The sequence below is a fragment of the Ursus arctos genome, unplaced genomic scaffold, assembly GCF_023065955.2.
Source record: "Ursus arctos isolate Adak ecotype North America unplaced genomic scaffold, UrsArc2.0 scaffold_28, whole genome shotgun sequence".
NCBI classification, from domain to species: domain Eukaryota; kingdom Metazoa; phylum Chordata; class Mammalia; order Carnivora; family Ursidae; genus Ursus; species Ursus arctos.
The window spans coordinates 34,896,304-34,915,010 of NW_026622963.1; the positions used below are offsets into that span (position 1 = coordinate 34,896,304).

At 49.8% G+C, this 18,707-nt stretch overlaps 1 protein-coding gene across 9 annotated transcripts in view; it reads right to left on the reverse strand.

Moving 5' to 3' along the window:
- CPEB1 (cytoplasmic polyadenylation element binding protein 1) overlaps positions 1–11,558 on the reverse strand; it is a 96,521-nt gene extending 84,963 nt beyond the window's left edge. For 4 of the 9 annotated variants that reach the window (XM_057303728.1, XM_057303726.1, XM_057303727.1 and 1 more), the window contains exon 1: positions 10,567–10,798. In XM_057303728.1, the coding sequence (XP_057159711.1) occupies positions 10,567–10,704 (138 nt within the window). In that variant the 5' untranslated portion in view covers positions 10,705–10,798. Of the gene's footprint in view, positions 1–10,566; positions 10,835–11,455 lie in introns of those variants that run through there. The other 5 variants (XM_044388431.3, XM_044388432.3, XM_044388434.3 and 2 more) reach the window with 4 other exon arrangements.
- Between the last annotated feature and the right edge of the window lie 7,149 nt (positions 11,559–18,707).

Below are 18,707 nucleotides of genomic sequence, written 5' to 3' on the forward strand. Positions count from 1 at the left end.
TTTTCAGTTTCTACAGGGTACATTCAATGCGATACACACACACACACACACACACACACACACACACACTCACTCACTCCGCCCCCCCACCCCAATCAGGAAAAGGAAATACTACAATTCCAAGACAGGTTAATGAGAACGTTAAGGGAATATTTAATACCATGACTGCTCAAGAATATTCAGAACACATGGTCACTGTAATTGTGGCTCTTGTCACACTTACCTGTCGAACTGTTAGCTATATGCACTGTCAGCTCTGGGTTTGCTAAACGGTAAGGTCCTCCACAGTCTTCATCTAAGTGGCACTCAGCGTCCTACCTGCGGCCCTTGCAGGGACTCAATACAGACACGACGGGAGAGGCAGACCCGTATCACACCGCTTGCACAGGTGTGTTCTACCACCTCGATCACAACCTCCACTGGTGGTAGCGACTCCTTTCTTCAATGTTAAGATCAAAATCAATATTCAGTCACCAACCCTACCTCTTCTGTCAAAGCTCTAAGCCACTCACAGTCACTTCAGGGTTTGGGGTTTTAAACCCCTTGGACCAGAGACAATTCACATGAATGATAAACAAAGAACTCATAAACAACATAACCTGGTGACTGCAGACCCATAGGTTATAATTACATTTACTGACAGTATTTGCCTCAGATGCCAGGAGACATTCTGGAGACAGAGGATAAGTAAGACAATCCATGCACCCAAGCAGTGAGTCTAATGGGAACACAAGCACATAAACAAGCATATGCTGTATTTTAAGTCTAACAATAAATATACAGAGAAATAACAAGAGCAGTAGGAAGGTGACAAGATTAAAAGGTTTTACCAAACAGTCCTAGTAGGAGTGGGGAAGGCATTCTAGGCAAAAAGAACAGGTACAAAGGCAAGGAGGTATGAAACAGGGATGCTTTTAGGCAACTAGAAGTACACTACTGCTAGAATTTTAAGTCCTATGACCCAGCAATTGCACTCAGGCTCCTATAAGCGAGAGAAAAGATGGGACTATAAAAAAGCATGTACAAGAACAGTCACAGCAGTTTTAGTTACACTCAAGCTCCGAAAAAAAAAAAAAAAAAACTAATGTCATTGTGTTAGTGGTCCCCAAGACCACCCCCGGGTTTGATGATTCACTAGGAGGACTCACAGGACTCAGCATATAGTTGTACTGAGCACATTCGGCTAACATTTATCACAGCCAGAAGATACAGAGGAAAACCAGCAAAGGGAAAATGTATATGGGACAAAGTGTGGGGGAAACCAGGTACAAACTTCCAAGGACCCTCTTCTAAGGGAGTCACACCAAGATAAGCTTAATGGCTTAGCTCCCCCAGCAGTAAGCTGGGAGGACACACAGGAATTGTTGCCAACCAGGGAACCTTGCTAGAGACTTGGCACCCAGGTTTTTATTGAGGGGTGGTCACACAGGCAGCCTCTGCCTGGAATAGGCTCAAATTCCAGACTCCAGGAGGAGAGCAGGTGTTCAGCATCAATCACACTGTTTGCACAGTTTAGGTGTACTAAGTCACTCCATTGGTTCTGGGAATGGTGGGACTACAGCAATAAACTTGGACTTCATTGCAACTTGTAGAAATCTCAGATAATTAAGTGGGCGTGAAAAGTCAGACCCAGAAGACTACATGCTACAGGGTTTCATTTTAAGTAATGTGTACTGGAAATGTTCTGTATCTTCATCGGTGTGGTAGTTACTTAGGTGTATAAAAATAATATAAATATATAAAAACTGACCACATTATACACTTACAATTAGTGCCTTTTACTATATGGATGTTCTCTCTCAATTTTAAAAAAGTTCCAAGCGGAGACCAATAGGGATTAAACTCGGCCACTAAACTGAAGCCAGATGATGATGGGCTTTGTGTCCTACCACTAAGGGGTTTGGCCTTTACTATATAGGGGTAGTTCTCCAGGGAGGTCTTGGGGACCCACAGAGGTCCCCAAGACCCTTCCAGAGGTCCACAAAGCCAAAACTACTTTCATAATTCTAAGATACCAACTTCTTTTATCACTATGCTGACATTTGCAACGACGGTACAAAATAATGAGAGTGGGTAAAACTGGCACCTTAGCAGGAATCTAGGCAATGCCAATAAACTATAGTAAACAGTTACTGTGCTCTTCGTGCTCTGGAGTCCCAGAAACAGCCAATTCTCTTACAAATGTCCTTGAGAAAGCAGTAAAAACGTATTAAATCCTGACCCTTGAGTACAGGCCTTCAATATTCCTTGAGACAAATGGGAAGTAAGCGTGAAGCCCGATTGCTGCATATTGAAGTATAATCGTGTCTCAAGGGAAAGTATTTATGTGACTGAGTTTCAGAAAGAATTAGCTTTTTTAATGAAACATCTTTTTTACTTGAAAGAACTGACCTACTATGGTTATCAAACTTTGGGTATTTGGCAAACATTCTCTTGAAAACAAAGTAAACGAGATGCTTCAAATAAAATACTAACAGTCAGTATTTGTTGCCAATGATATATAATTTGAGCTTTGAAGGAAAAAACAGAACCCTGGGAAACCTTCATCTGCCCCCTTCCTCAATACTTTAAGACTTTTCTGATGAGACTGGTGGTGTTATTAACTAGTATGTCAGCACAATGTGTATATGTGCATGTATGATATGTTTACTGTGCAATAGTGCATAACAGTGAACCAGTATTTGTGAAATGACTCAAGTATAGTGTTACAAAATCAGGCATGGGAGAATGATCTATCCAAGATACAAGAGGGATCACTGTGTTTTAATGTAACAGAGTAAGGACAGTACACCCATACGACTTCAGATTCCATGTTGCAACTGACTTTTAGGAAGTTAACACTTGTGGAGTTTTGGTGTAGTATCAAAGAGGAACGGCCACAATTAAACGTAAAGGCTATTCAAATATTCCTCCTCTTTCCAACTACATATCTGCGTGAGGCCAAATTTTCTTCATCTATTTCAACCGAAACAACATGTGGCAACAGATTAAATACACAGACTGGAAAAGCCAGCTATCTTCTAATAAATCTGATACTAAAGAGATTTGCAAAAATGTAAAAGAATGCTCACTCTTCTCATGTTCCTTTGTTTTCAAAAATCAAATTCTGTTGGGGCGCCTGGGTGGCACAGCGGTTAAGCGTCTGCCTTCGGCTCAGGGCGTGATCCCGGCGTTATGGGATCGAGCCCCACATCAGGCTCTTCTGCTATGAGTCTGCTTCTTTCTCTCCCACTCCCCCTGCTTGTGTTCCCTCTCTCGCTGGCTGTCTCTCTCTCTGTCGAATAAATAAATAAAATCTTTAAAAAAAAAAATCAAATTCTGTTAATATATAATGGATTTATAACTTTAAATGATTTATTTTTCCAGTTTTAATTTCTAATGGGCAAATATCGGTAGATACAATCCACACACAGAAAAGTTCTTGAAGTCCTCAGTGACGGAGTCCTGAGATGAAAATGTCTGTGAACCTCTGCCTTATGGGGTAGGTGATCAAACTGGCACTTTTCAAAGATCTTATCGGAACATCCAGGCAGAAATGCAAATATCCTGAAAGACTGAAGAAATGCTCCTAAGGGCACAGCGAACTCAGGAAAAAGTTTCAGAAATGCATGTGTGAGAAGGAAGAGGAGCTCTGATGTCGGATCTCAAGGATTTAAGAGATGAACAAAGGGTGGGCCAGACGGGTAGGGAGCTATTCTGCACAAAAGTTTGATGGGAAAAAGCTAAGCAAAGCCAGGGAGGCTGGCTGCTCGAGGGGAGTGCTGTACTAAGATAGGGTCTAAACACGGGAGTGACGTGATCATGTTTATGGACAGAGGTGAAAGGTGTGGCAGGAACAACGAACCAAAAGGTGTGAGGGTGTGAGAAAGATGGACCCCAATGCACAAACTGCTCTCTGAATAGGGAGGAGGCCACTTCTGCAATAGCTGAAGGTGAAGAATGTAATCGGAGCCAATTCCAATTGGAGAGGGAAAGTCCAACTCTGTGAATAGCCCAGAGTATCTTTTGGTCCACACAAGAATATATGAGCCTGTATCAGTCTCACATTGCAAAGAAAAAGGTATGCTTAGAAAAACTGAAAATCTTGCTCAAAAATCAACCAGTTAACAGAGCACAAGCACTCAAATCAGGATCCCAGACTCCAGATCTCCTGTTCGTCTGCCTCAAGGCAGCATGAGAAAGAGAGAGGAGGAGAGGAAACAGAGCAGGCCAGCGAACTGCTCTGTGGCAACTCTGAAGCTGCGTGGGAGGCTCTCACAAGGGCAGAGAAATACCGCACTGCTTCATGTGAAACATTTGGAAGCCAGGGCATTGAGAGACCTCTCCAAACTCAGGCAGGGTAGCAAGTGCAGGAAAAGCAGCATGACAGGAAAGCAGACATAACCTCCTGACCAGCAGAGCTAAATTCAGCTTTGTGAAGTCCAAAATCCAAGGCAAGTTTGAGTTTCATCTTAAAACTCCTAGACTAATGGGCCCCTGGGTGGCTCAGTCAGTTGAGCATCTGACTTCTGATATCGGCTCAGGTCTTGATCTCACCATCATGTGTTTGAGACCCACGCTGGGGAGCCTACTTAAAAAAACAAAAACAAAAACAAAACCTCCTGGACTTAAGGAATACCTCAGTAGTCATTCCTGGAGGCCAGAGGCACAGAGGGATGAGTTTGGGAGACATACCTATCCAACGACCAAGAATCAGAAGGGTAGGTCTGGGGAACAATGAGACCACTAGTGGGATAGAGCTCCACACAGAGTAACACATGTGAATAGGCAAGAACAAGTGAGGAAGAAGGTAGAAAGGGCAGACTGAAAACACTCCTCCAAGGGAGACTTGACCTAGCGGTAGCAATGGAAGGAAGAAGCAATGAAAGGATGCAGGGGCCAAGAGAGACACACAGTTAGACCACATCAAGGCTTTATAGTTACAGAAACTGCGAAAAGGTCTCCAAGCAAAGGCTACAAGTACGTATTAACCTAGCGTCCTTCTGTACTGGGGCCTCCAGTGACTGAAAAAATTAGAAAAATAAAAACCAAAGCACCCCAAACACAGTTCTTTCCCCCAAGAGAACACTAGAGTCTAGTTGGAAAAAAATAGACTAATTGGGTGGAGGGGATAGAATTAGATTAGCCTCAGGAGATGAGTAGAGGGAAGAAATTGGTTCTGTTTTTAAACCTGCTGGGTTTAATATGCCTCTGACAGAACTCCTTCAGTAGGCCAATCAGAACCATGGGTTCTGAGAACAAGCAGGGCTACAACTCAACCTAAAACTTGGTCCAAGAGAGAGGACTAGTGCAGCAGGAATACACAGGCCCTCTGTATAAGGGGCAAGAGGAGCCAACAGAATGAACCATAGGGAATGTGGCATTCAGGGGGTGGAGGAAGCCTGTAAGTGCCAGGACAAGAAAGATCTATCAGACGGGAGGAGGGAGCTATTAAGTCTTAGGAGACAAGTGGAAATTTTAAGTAGAAGGAGATAATCAGAGACCAATACAGCAAAGACCAAGATGCTTCAATTCTAGAAATACCAGTATGGAAATGAAGAGACCTGTGTGCCAGTCCTGGTTCTACCATCCACTCACTGCATTAACTTAAAACAATCACTTCTCATACTGAGCTTAGCTCTCTTGTCCGAGAAAATAGACATTAGAATCTGAGTTTGTTGTCAACCCTGAGTTATATCTGGGAGACGGACAGGTCTCTAATATCTTTTGAGCTTCATAACAATTCTAAAACTACAGTTAAAAAAAAAAAGTCTCAAGAGAAAGGACAGACTCAGGAGACAGATGGTATCAGAGCCAGGAGCACAAAGCCAGAATGCAGAGAGCGCAGGTGTTAAGTAGCAAGAGATTAAGTGTTCTGTCAAAAGACAGAAAACCCAACCAGCCCTTCAAGGTAACTGCTTTCCTCCAACTACTCCCATACCTTTATCCAAGGAGACTTCAGGCCATGATGCTAAACCCGTCAGGATGGTACATATATCTGCATATAATGCTGGCCAAGAATAAAGAAACCAGTAACGCTCTTATAGTTAAATTACTCCCAGAATCAACAGCTAGGTGCAACTGTGACCCATTTTTCAAACACAAATCAATCTTTAGACCTGTCCTCTGGGGATTCTAAAATTACCTCAAGGCAAATCATCACCAAATGCCTTAAAAATCAAAACAAAAGAGTGTTAACTCACTGTAATCTAAAGGTGCTCCAACCGTACGGGAATATTAAAAACAAAGTGGAAATCAAAGGTTATCCATGCCTGAGTGTTTTTCTGCACTTCGAACACAAAGCTCAACCCCACTTAGTCAGGAATTCCCCCCCCCACGCCTGTGTTATTTAAAAACACTCACATTATACATTAAAGAAACAAAATAATCCCCGACGAGACACTTTTTAAATCCCAGTAACAAAACTCGTGAAAATTATGTTTACAATGCAAATTTAACACTGAAATTTGGATACTGACTTTTTATGGGAAGTCAGATAATTTTCCCATGAAAAATACAAAACATTACATACATGATGTACCATTTCATATTTTTAGTCAGTTGACTATAATTGAGATATGCCTTGTTTTGGGGGTCTTATCTTGAACACGAAAACTTACAGCACTTGGGATCTGTGCTTATAGAAAGGGATGAGCTCTCCTGGGCAGGTATAACCAAAACAGGCAGCAACAAAGGCAGGAAAGAAAACAATGAGCATTTCCAAAGCTGCAATGTGGGAGGCCAAGGAGGCGGGGTCGGCAGTACGCAAAAGACTTAATAAACACTGAAAGGGTGCAATCAACATTTCTTGGCTTCAAATCAAACAGACAGAAGCAAAAATTCTTGTAACTTCCTCTACTCCAACCTCTGGGTCCAACCCCCTTCCCTACCCCTCACCCTCTGTCCCCAGGCTTTCTGGCAAGTTCTCCCCAGAGTCAGTACAGCTTAGATACTGCCTAGGAAAAGCAGATTTGCAGAACAGGATGGGATTAGCACAGCTCTTCCATAGGAAAGAAAATAATTTGTTATTTGAGCCTATGATTCTTCTACTGACTCCACCACTAGATACTGAAGACAAGAGCCTACACATTAATATCCAGGTTCGGTATGCATTCCTGTCCGAAACTTCACTAATTAATTTCTGCTTTAAATAAATACGTTATTTTAGGGAATGGTCATTTAGCCAAGGGACCTGAAATCAATGAATGAGAAAGTCTGCACAGATATTGCCAACCGCATAAACAGTAAATACCAGCAGAGAACTACTTCAGTCACCTCACCCTTCCTCCCCACCCCCAAATTCACAAACACTGAACTCCTAACAGAGTACGTGAACTAAATACATTTGCTAGAGAAGCAGCTGGAGACCAGGTAACCTTCTGAAGTTTCCAACTTTCTAAAAACTTCCCAGACCAGAGGTTTAAAAAAAATAAAATAATAAATTATCTAGTTTGTATTTGAGTCTGCATTTTCACAGAAAAATCCCTTTGGCAAAGGCTCTGAATACGGTCTTCACTGCTTCATGCTTTAAATCTTTTGGGAATAAAACACAGAAATAAAGGTACATATCCCTTTATATCTGCTAGTGCATCTGTGCACACTGCTGTGAGTCTAAGTTTCACGCAGAATGAAAATCCAGTTTCTCATCCCTGGCATAGGGCTATTTTATGTCCTGGAAGCTTATTCCAGAAGATCTTAGCGCAACACTGCTAAAACCCTTATTAATTTTTCCTGGAAATCTAAGAGGCATGATTATGGGAATTTTAGCTAGGAGAAAAGGTGAGATTTAATAAGCCACACTCTACTTTTAGAGGTCTTGAAACAAGTCTATAATTTCAGATTTGCCTCATCTCAGAAGGAGAAAGTTATTGAAATTTTAAATGTCCTAAAAAAAGAAAGTCTTTTGTGCAGAGGGTTGGGAGGGTCACCCGCACAGTGGGAGGAGCCTGAGTTCTCCAGACCTCCAGCTCTCTCAGGATCAGCTAACCGCTCTGACACACATCGCGGAATGATAGACACAGCACATTCCTCCTGACATCAGTGCTGCTGCACTAATGCTCAGAAGACCCACACTGACTTCCACAGCAACCAGGGGTTCCCTCCCATGCAGTTAAGGTTCACTGCCTATAAATGGGACCAGCCCATAGAGCATCGCATTTCCTATACGGTAACTCCTTGACCCCTGACCTACCAGAACACACACAGTATTATACCTTGAGCTATGGCACCGGGAAGACCTCCTATCACACTTGGGTTCTATCCCGTAACAGCCTTGTAACTTGATTTCTGAGCCGGGTCTACCTCATTTGCAAAATAGGGGAAAAATCTAAAAAGAACACTTGAAGACTGAGATCCCGAACTAGCCCTCGGCTTGAATCTCATCTTCAGAGACATGTTACCTTTGATCCTTACACTGTTCATGATTTTTTAAGCGCTACATTTAAAACCTAGACTGGTAGCTTAACTAGGAAAAAAGTCAACGAGCCATCAGCTCTGGGCCCACAGTTTTGTGTGGCAACAACGAGCTCCTGGCTGCTCCCTTTAGAAACAAACTCTACAGCTGAGTAGCCACTCCTCCTCTCTCCCTGCTTCCCTCATTTATGTTACCTCAGTTCCCTGCAGGGATCTGAGCACACAACCAGTTTTAAGGATTAAAAACAAAGTAAATAGCTTGATGACTCATGAAAATACTTAGTGAGACAGCTAGTATCACAAGCTTACTTGCTAACAGGTTTCGTGTGAAGCCTGGAGTCTTCCTACTTTCACCATCTTCCTCTGCTTTTTGCCTCAAGATCGCTGCCATGGGAGGTGTACCACTGTACAAGACCCTCCCCGTATCCGGGTGCCTGTGGCCCAACCCCAGCTGCAAATGTTTCCATGATCATTCATCACATGCACCAGCTCTGGCTGTGCACACAAGCCTTGGGAGGGGGAAGGCAAGCGTTTTTATATTACCAAGACTGACTTACATATAGGGTAGTCAACTTCCAAATTCTAGTCCTGCAAACTGAACGTGCATGTCCAGGTCACTCAACCGTCAATTCAATCGCTGTGGCAAACACCAAATTCTACAGCAACGTGCCCTGGGAACACAGTGCTGCTCAAAGCCAGCTCCACCAGGAATAACAGAAGACCAGGTGGGAGCCCCTCAGCATTACTCTCCCGAGGGGTTCCCCACAGCCCGGAGCTCCCCTGAGCTCCGGAAGCAGCCTTCACTCCTCTCCTACCCACGACAAAAACCAACCAAGCAGGGAAACAATCACCAATCCGAGGTTTCCAAGGTTTTGTGCTGCCTGTTTGGATTTACTTATTTTTAACCCAGCCTGCATCCCCGGGCTTAAAAGGAGCCTGAGGGTGCAAACTATCCTCACCAGCCGCACTTCCAGCTGGCACACTCTGTCACCTGGGGGGGGGGGGGGGGAATCAGAGGCAGGCGGCACACCTGTGCCTCCCAGAGAGGCAACTGGCCCAATTGCCCCTCGCCCCAACAGATGACGCAGAGCAGCAGTTTACTCAGGTGCCAGAACAGGGAGTGAGGCGGCGGAGCGGTAGCCAGGGAGACCAGAGGCAGTTGCCAGAGAAATCAGAGAAATGCAGCGCGGAGCGCCGAGGCTGCGGGGTGGAGGGGGGTGCGCGTGGGGGAGGGGAGGGGCTCCCTGCTGGGCCTCCAGAAGCACCCCCTGGCTTCTCAGCGCTCTCACGGAGGCTGTGGTGCTTCGGAGCTTCTTCCCAAGCGCAATGCTGCTGGCGGGCACGTGCAGGGGGCCGAGGCCTGCAAGGTGCACCCTGCCAGCCGCCAGCGCCAGGTGTGCCTCGGCCTCCCGCAGGCCCCTGGGCAGCGCTGGGCCCCTCATGAGGCCTCTGGCTTGGCCCGGGGCCCCCTGCGGACGCAGCTACAAATTCAGGGGTGAGTGAACGACAAACAACACCCGCTCCAAAAAGCAGCCCAGGAAGCCACCCAAGTGGCTCACCCAGAGGTGCGTGACCAGTCCTTGGTCCGGACTGGCCCAAGTTCAGGGGTTCAGGACTGGCCCAGGCCTTCCTGGCCAGCTGCCCCCCATCTGCTGCTCCGCCAAACCTGAGGCCAGAGCTGAGTCCGCACCCCCTCCTCCCAAGTTGGTGCACCTGGCCCGGAGCTGGACTGACGAGAGAATGACAAAACCAGGGCCACATGCACGACTGTCCACATGCAGGCCGCCGGGTCACGAAAGCAGAGGCAGGTGTGGCCTACCCTCCCTCCCGGCTGCGCAGCCTCCACGCCTGCAGGTCCGCCTGCCCCAGCCGCAGGACCCACCTCAGGGCCGCCGCCTCAGGCCGCCCCCGCGCGAAGCCCGGGCGCACGTGCCTGCCGGCCACCCACCCGCGTGCGACCCTACCTAGCCGACCCCGCCCCCAGAACGCGGCTCCAGCACTCGAACGTGTGAAGCCACGTGACCTCCCGGGCCGGGCAAGCGCGGCCCCGCACGAGGGGCCTGATCCCTCCGCCTTAAAGGAGCCGCGCCAGCTGCCGTCGTGGCGCTCTCCAGGCAGCTTAGGCCCGGCGCGGGGGTCTCCGCCGCCCACCCCCGCCGCCCACTGGGTACGAACGAGACTCGCCGGGGGCGCTGCGAAGCGCGTGAGCTCCTTGCGCCGGCGGCTTCTGGTCTCACGTGCGACGGCTGCGGGAGAAAGAAGTGTTCCCGGCGCCGAGGCGCCCCTCCGTCCGGTGGGCTCCCGTCTAGACATACACTCGAGGCCACCGGGAGTCCGCAGCGCAGCCTGGAGGCCCCACCGGCCGCCCCCGGAGGGCCGCGGCGCCTTTAAGCCCAAAGGCCCTGAGTCACGAGGAGGCTCCCTGCCCCCCTCGCCACACGCCCCTCCACGAGGCCCCACGCCCGCGGGCACGTGACCCGCGCCCCGCCCGGGACTCGCGCTCACGGGGGGGCGGGGAGGAGGGGGACCGCCGAGCCGGCCGAGGCTGCGCGCGGACCGTTAGCTGCGGCGGCCTGGACCGCGCCCCGCCCAGCCCCGCCCCGGCGGGCGGCAGGCGGCGGGCGGCTCTTACCAGCGGGAACGCCATGGGGCCGGCGTGGCCCTGCGGGACGGGCGGGCCGGCCGGCGGGCGGGCCGGCGCGGCGAGGGACGCGCAGACACGTGGGCACTATTTTTGCAGCGAGCCGCGCACAGCGCTGCGCCCCGGGCCGCTTATAAAGCCCCCGCGGGGCCGCCCCCCCCCCCCGTCCCGTCCGGATGCGAAGCACCTGTGTCGGCCCCGCCCGGGCCCCCGCCCCCGCCCGCCCCGCCCCTCCCGGCAGGCCTGGCCGAGGGCTCGGCCGCCCACCCGGAGCCGGGCTCCAGGACGGGGGCGGCCGCAGCCAGCGCCTAGGAGGTCGGAGGCCCACGCCCGAGCGCGCCGCTCACCTAGTGACCCTGCTCAAGTCACTTATCTCCTCGGGGGCCTCACTCCCCCCCCCCATACGCACAGGACGCTACTTACAAGCCCCTGCGACGCGGCTGCGAGGTGTTTTGTCAATAGCGCCCCGTGTCCATGCTCCTGTTCTTCCAAGGACCCTTCCAGGGTGGGAGCCAGCCCTGTGCGCCGAAGCCTTAGCCCTTGCCCCTGCCCCCGGGACTCCTAGATCAGCTGCTCAGCGTGCTGGAAAGGGGAATGCGTCGGGGGGATTCCGGAAAGTTCCAAAGACACCAGGGGTCCTCTTTGGACCGCAGTTTCCTGGTGGAAACCGCTTCCAACGCCCCTGCCGTACTGTAATACGAAGCTTCAGGTAGAAGGGACAAGGGATAGGGCCGGGGCCACGGGACAAGAGACACCACCGTGGTCGTGGCTGCTCTCAGGAAAGGCGACCTGGGGTGGCTGGTGCAGGAGCGGACCGGAAGCCCCAGGCAAGCGCAGAGGCGGAGATGGCATTCCAGGCAGGAGACCAAGCAAAGGCGGGGAGGGAGGATTGAACAGAGCGGCTCAATCTGACCAGGACGAGGATAATGTGTGCTGATACCACAGGAGGGAAGCCTGGGCCCAGTTTGTGAAGGGCCTTTATTTTGCATACAGCAGGGAACTATTAAGAATTGTAAACAGGAGAATGGCAGTATCAGGTCTAGTAAGATGTTGCTAGAGACTTAGTAGAGGCTGGGAAGAAACAAGGGACTGGAGCAAGGAGAACAGGGACCAGCGTTTGTAGAGCATTACTAAGTGTTTTACATGTGTTAGCTCATCGTTGTAGCACTACTTATAAAGCATTTATTATGCACAAGGCTCCTCCTGGCAGTTGGGAAAACAGGACTGCTGTCTTCCTGGCAGGCTGGTGAGGCTGGCCTGGATCTAATGGCTAAGGCGGGGGTGGGCAGGTAGCTGCAGGTTTCTGTGGAAGGAGAGGAAGTCAGTGGTCTAACCTACTGTTTCAGGAGGATTAATGGGAGAAGGTGTAAGAACAGGGTAAGAACAGATGGAGTAGAAGTCCACAGGGGGACTCAGAGTGACAATGAAAGTTGGCCAGTCTCCATTCACAGGTATGTCCTCATTCAGGGAGCTTCCTTGGGTTGTTGGGGTCATGGGCAGAGAGGGTAATCGCTGCAGGGGCAAGGCAAAAGAGGGTCCTCGCACCCCATACCCATCAACTATTCTACCTTCTTCCTGCCTAGCCATCTGCCCCCCTCCTCAAGCTGGCCCATTCCAGCCACCCAGAAAACTATACCTCGTGGTTCAGCTTCACTGGGACTCTCCTTCGGGGGGTCCTTCCTGGGGCCCTTCCTTCTCGGGGAGCAGCCCACCCCCAAGGCTTACTCTGGCCCACAGACAGCATAGGACAGCCGCTCTGAGGTGGTGTATCCTTGCTTGTCTTTTTGGGGGTGCAACCTGGTCACCTATAGCACAGGAGCCAGTGAAGGTGAGAACATGGAGAAGGCCCGGGCACGTGGAAAAGGGCGGTTAGCAGAGAGATACCATGCCCGAATGAGGTCCCAGCGCAGCCAGATCTTTCAAGACAACCTGGGTGGTCTTGGGTTTTTTAAATGTGAAGTCTTCCTCATTTTAAATTTGGTCACTAATTCAAATTAAAACAAAACAAAACAAAAAAGCCCAGTATATTCAGGGGCCCCATGCAACTCTCTTGCTGCCAACTCGCATACATCCTTCCTCCTCCTTGACCCAAAGCTGAGTAAGATAACAATCTGAAACCTGGAATAGTGCCCAAGGGAGTAGGTATCTGGGAACTCTTTCATATTTTAAAACTCCTAGCGTAAGAAAATGAAGGCATCTTTCAGGTGACTTGGAACAGAAATAGCTGCTGCCTAAAATCCCTCTTCCTAAACTTGCTGTCACAGTAACAGTAGCTGACCTTCCCAGAGCACTTACTACATGCTTGCACAGGTCTAAGTGCTCTACTGTGCTGGATGAGAAAACTGAAGCTCAAAAAAAGCAAAGTACCGAGCCCAAGGCTTCCCAGCTAGAAATGGACGAGTGGGAACTCAAACACAGTCTTCTTGCTTCAGAGCCTTACTCAGATAAGAATAAAACTTCCAGCTCCCTTATGTGTGCACTTCCTTCAGACTGACCCTAGAGCCCAGTGCAGATGCTGAAGGAAGGAAGGGCTGAATCAAAATACAGTCATGGCCTCAGGTGTGGTCATGCCCCTTTGCTCCCTGCCCTCACTTGGCCATGCCTGCAGGTAGAAGAGGAAGAACGGTACCTCTGACTGGAAGGTGTCCACAATCCACAGGGGATGGTGTGGAAAACAACGGAGGTGGAGATATTAAAGGACTCGGTCAAGTCCCCACAGCTGGTCACTGGCAGAAGTAGCAGGAACAAATAGGCAGCATTATCCATTCTCAGAGTCAACAAACAGCCTTTGAGCCCAGCTATGCCTGGCACTGTCTCTGCAGTCAAGCTCCAGATTTACAATATAGGTTTTAAGTGTAACGGTAATTGGCTGGACTAAGTTTTAAATGCAGGTACTAGGAGGACGGGAGGAACCCTGAAGTTGATTATGTGCTCAGGTGTTCAGTGCTTCCACAGCAGGCAGAGAGCTGAAAAAAGAAAAGAAAGTGCGGGGAGGAAATAATCTTCCTGGTTGAAAAAGATCAGAAGGGGGATTCACTTAGGAACTCAAGACCACAAGGTAAAGTAGGCACACATTCTCTGCTAGACTTCTCCCAAGCTCTGTGCAGAAGAAACCATGTTCTTTGTTTTGGGTTTTTTTTTTTTTTTTTTAAGTCTTTTAAAGTGGGATTTAAAATGTGAATCAGCCCCACCTTTCATCATACACAAATGTAAATTTAAAGTGGGTTAAAGATATAAACGTGAAAGGCATTACTTGGAAATGTTTTAGAAGAAAACATTAGAATATTTATTACCTCAGTGTGGGGGTGAATTTTGTAAATCAGAAACAAAAAGCACAGGACATAAAGGAAAATTGATAAATTTGGCCACATTGAAATTTAAAACTTTGATTTAACAAAAGATTTTTTTAAATTTGAAAAAACAAGTCATAAACTGGAAAAAGATATTTACAATGTGAGATCTATAAAGAACTAGTTTCCAGAATGCATAAGAACTTCTATAATCAATGAGGAAAAAGAGACAACTCTATAGAAAAATGTTCAAAAGATGGGAACAGGCAATTGACAGAAACTGAAAACCCAAATGTCCAACAAACATATCACTAGATAGGTACCCTCAGCAATAACTAGGAAAATGCAAACGAAACCACAGTAGAGACAATTCATACTTCTCAGACAGACAAAATGAAAAAGTCTCACTTTCCCAATAGCAGGATCACTGCCAGTGAGGGTATAAACTGGCTCCTCCACTTTAGTTTTTTGCTTTTATTTTCTACATTTTCGAATTGAGGGATAACACATATAGTATGGAATGCACAAATCTTAAGTGTTCAGCCTGATAATTTTTTACCTACATATATACCCAGGTAATTGTCACCCACATCAAGGCATAGAATCTTTCCAGAATCCCATAGGGTTCCGTCATGCCTCTTCCCGCTTTATCCCCCCCTCCGTGAGTTAAATATTATTCTTACTCATTTCCTGACATTCATTCTGCCTGTTGTAGAACTTCATACAACCATTTGGTCTCTTTCATCCCATATGGTATTTGTGAGCCCCACTGAATGTGGTAGCCAAGTGCTTAAGGCCAGAGCCCTGGGCCCAGGCCCCCTCTGAGGACTCTCCTACCACCGCAGGAGTTGGGTCCAGGGCTGGATTGTATTAATTTGTTGGTGAAAGCTAACCCCAAACTAAATGGCTCAAAAAAACCCATATTGCCTTGCACAATTTCTGCGAGTCAGGAATCCGAGAATGACTATGCCGGGTGGCTCTGGCTTGGGATCCCTCCTGAGGTTGCAGATGAGCTGGCGGCCAGAGCTGTAGTCATTAGAAGCTTTGCCTAGAGCTGCAGATCTGCTTCTTAGCTCACTTAAGTGGCCCCTGGAGAAGCCTCAGTTCTTTGCCACATGGACCTCTCCATAGGGCTGCTGGCTTTAGCTCGAGACACGGCACCCGGCCCTCTCCAGAGCAAATAACCAGATGGAGAAAGAGAGACTGGGGTGGAGGTACAGTGACTTTTATGACATCTCAGAAAGGACATATTGTCACTTCTTCAACATCCCATTGTTCACACCCATCAAGCCTGATGAACTGTAGGAGGCCGTGGCCCAAGGGCGCAAATGGGAAGAAGCAGGGATCCCTGTGTGCCGTCCTGGAGGTCAGCTGCCACACCCATCACAATCGAAGCTGAGGGCTGGTTGTCCTGAGATGCTGGTAAATGGGGTAGGGATGCCTGGAGACATGAGACCTCAGGAGGCCGTGGCCCTTGTTTCCAGTGAAGGAAACCGACACGTTTCAGAATTTAGTTGAGAGAATGCAGTCCTGGGGTCTCAGTCTTGCCTCGTCCTAGGGAGACCCCCGTCTCTCGACCCCACCTCTCCCTGCCTTCCCCCGACAGGTGCAGATGCTGGGCTTCTGGCACATAAAAGCCTAGATCGAGGTCACCTTGCCCAGGCCTTCAAGAGCTCCTTCTTCCGCAGAGCTGCTCCCTTACATTCTCCTCAGTTAAAACAAGAAGACAATCCTGCTTATTTCCACGCACCCTGCCTCTGCTATCGGGGTCGCTGGTGCCCTAGTGGCCCCAGAGAGCAGCATATATGCCACCATGCCGCCATTGCCAGACACAAGTCCGTGCTGGCCGCCCGGGATCCCACTGCCAATTGGAGTTGGGTGTCAGATTGTTTCAAAGCTCCATGATCTCTGAGCAAAATAAAACACTGCCCCAAACAGGAAGGAAGCGCAAGGAGAGGGTGTCGTCACACTCAGCTGCTTGTTTCCATGGGCGCTTCGTGCTAGGAAACCTCATCAAATTGCACACTTGTGATTTGTACGATTTTCTATATGAATATTATACTCTTTTTTAAAGATGTTATATATTTATCTGAGAGAGAGAGAGCACGAGTGGGGGGCAGGGAGGGGCAGAGGGACAGGGAGAAGCAGACTCCCTGCCGAGCAGGGAGCCCAACACAGGGCTCTATCCCAGGACCCTGAGATCATGACCCGAGCCGAAGGCAGATGTTTAACCAACTGAGCCACCCAGGCGCCCCTAAAACAGTCTTTTAAAGATAAAGACAGGGATGTAGGTGTCTGGGATCTTCCCAGAAGATAAGACAAGCATTCTTTCTGAGCTATTGCCAACCTCTGTTCTCCAGGTACCACAGGGAAACCGTGGAGTCTTTCTTTTCAAGAGGCATCTTACAGTGGTAGATCTGAAAAGGGACTAAAGCTGGAGGACTCCTGGCACCAGGATAAGAAGCAGTGAGAAGTTCAGGGGGTACGGGCACCCCCAGCATTGCTCACCCTCCTCAGCACAGCTCCAGGCCCATCACTGAGGCCTCAGTGATGCCACAGCTTCCTCTACGGTAACGGGGCAGTAAGGATGGGAGCACCTAATGATCAGGGTCCAACAGTGCGGCCCTGAGTGCTTCCTTAATACGTGAGTGGGGTGGGCGATGGGGGAGATAATGGGCTCAAACCACCTTCTAGTAGAAAATCCAAGACAGCATGTCCTGCTTTTACCCCCTTGTTCTCCATACCCCACCCTGGGCTTTGCCCTTCCAGGTACTCATTCACTGTCCTTCTTTTGACCCCGGGAGATAGAACTGAGCAGGCAGTCACAGAAGGAAGACCCAGCTCACCTCCTTGAGGACCCCAGTCCATGAGCACCCTGTCCCCACTCTCCTGCCCACACCCTGAGCTGGGGCTCTCCCAGCCCAGCCAGCTCTGCCGCTGGTGGCAGGCTGGTGGAAGGAGATGGGACCTTTGGGGCTGAGCAGGACTTCTGTGGTTCACAGCCCCGTCCTGGCGGTCATTGGTTCCTAGCTTTGTCACCACAGTGCCTAGGACAGGTTGGCTGCTCAGTCACGGAGGAGGAAGGGGGGATCCAGGCCGGCCTTCCCTCGGCCCCAAGCCCCATGTTGAGCTAGAGCAGAGATGGGAGTGACTGAGCAGGGCATGAAGCTGGCTCAGCAAGTTTCAGGCAAGAAACTGGTGGTGAGGATCCTGGCTGTCCAGAGGCCAGGCCCTCCTGTGGGTCATAGTTTTTCTACTGTCCCTGCCTTGCCCAGTCAGATCAGGGAACGCCCTGTCACACTGAGTTACACACACAATACCCATCCTTTTTATCTGCAGGCTATGCTAGGAGGAGGTGACCCCAAAATGCCCAGAAGAAGATGCAAGACAAGCACAGGGGCTCACCCTAGTGCTTGGGTGGGTGGGGATCCTGGTATGGGCACAGCCTCATAGTGGCTTCCTTAATGTCCCTGGATAGATCTGTTCCCCAGCCACGGAGGCTAACCAGTTGCTGCAGCCTGGCCAGAACCTGAAGCCTTTGTTGGGGGCGCGACTTGGAAGCCACACTGGACTGGGCTCCGGTGCCCAGCCCCTCTCTGTGTTCATTGTCCTCCAGCCTATGGAGGCCCATGGTCAGGCTCGGGCCACACTCAGACCTCCTGGGTCTGCAGGAATGCTCTGCCCCGTTTCTGTCCACCTCCACCGCCTCCCCCCAGCTGTCCCTATGCACTTGCAGAGCCCTAAGAGTGCTGCCTAGTCTGCGCTGCGGTCCGGGGCCCCACGTGACTCCCCAGCCCCGGGCCAGCTTCCTGGCCACCCCATTGACACTGCTAATGGAACAGCGTGAAATCCAGGAAGCCTGAGCCCAGGCCCCTGAGGCCCTGGGGACAAAGCGGCACCACAGTTGCAAAGACTTGGGTCAGTGACAAAAAACAGAATATGATATGGGTTGGAAGAGAGTGATGTCCCCCATGCAGGGAGCCCCTGCCTGTCTGATCGGCTCCCCCCAGTGTGTGCTGGGTGGGCCCGTTCTTCCCCTTGCAGAGACTCGCTCGGATGCTAATGCGGCAGGGCTCGGGGAAGTATGGCCAGGGACCTAGAGTCTTGGGAGACATGGGCTGGGCTGAGGCCTGGGCCAGCTACTCCCTTCCCCTGGCAAAGGTCTGCTCCCCCTAGACCATTAACTCAGCACAGACCAGGCCCCTTCCCCCTCCTGGCTTGGAGGCAGCTGCATCTGCCAGCTCCAGCCGGCACAGCCTGCCCACTGGGGTTCTTCCTTCTCCTGGCCGGCTGCCCAGTCCTACTCTCTGGTCACACCTCACTCTCCTGATCCCCGCCTCTCCCCCAAGCCCAGCACAAGACCATTTTCTCATGAAGGTTTGCGA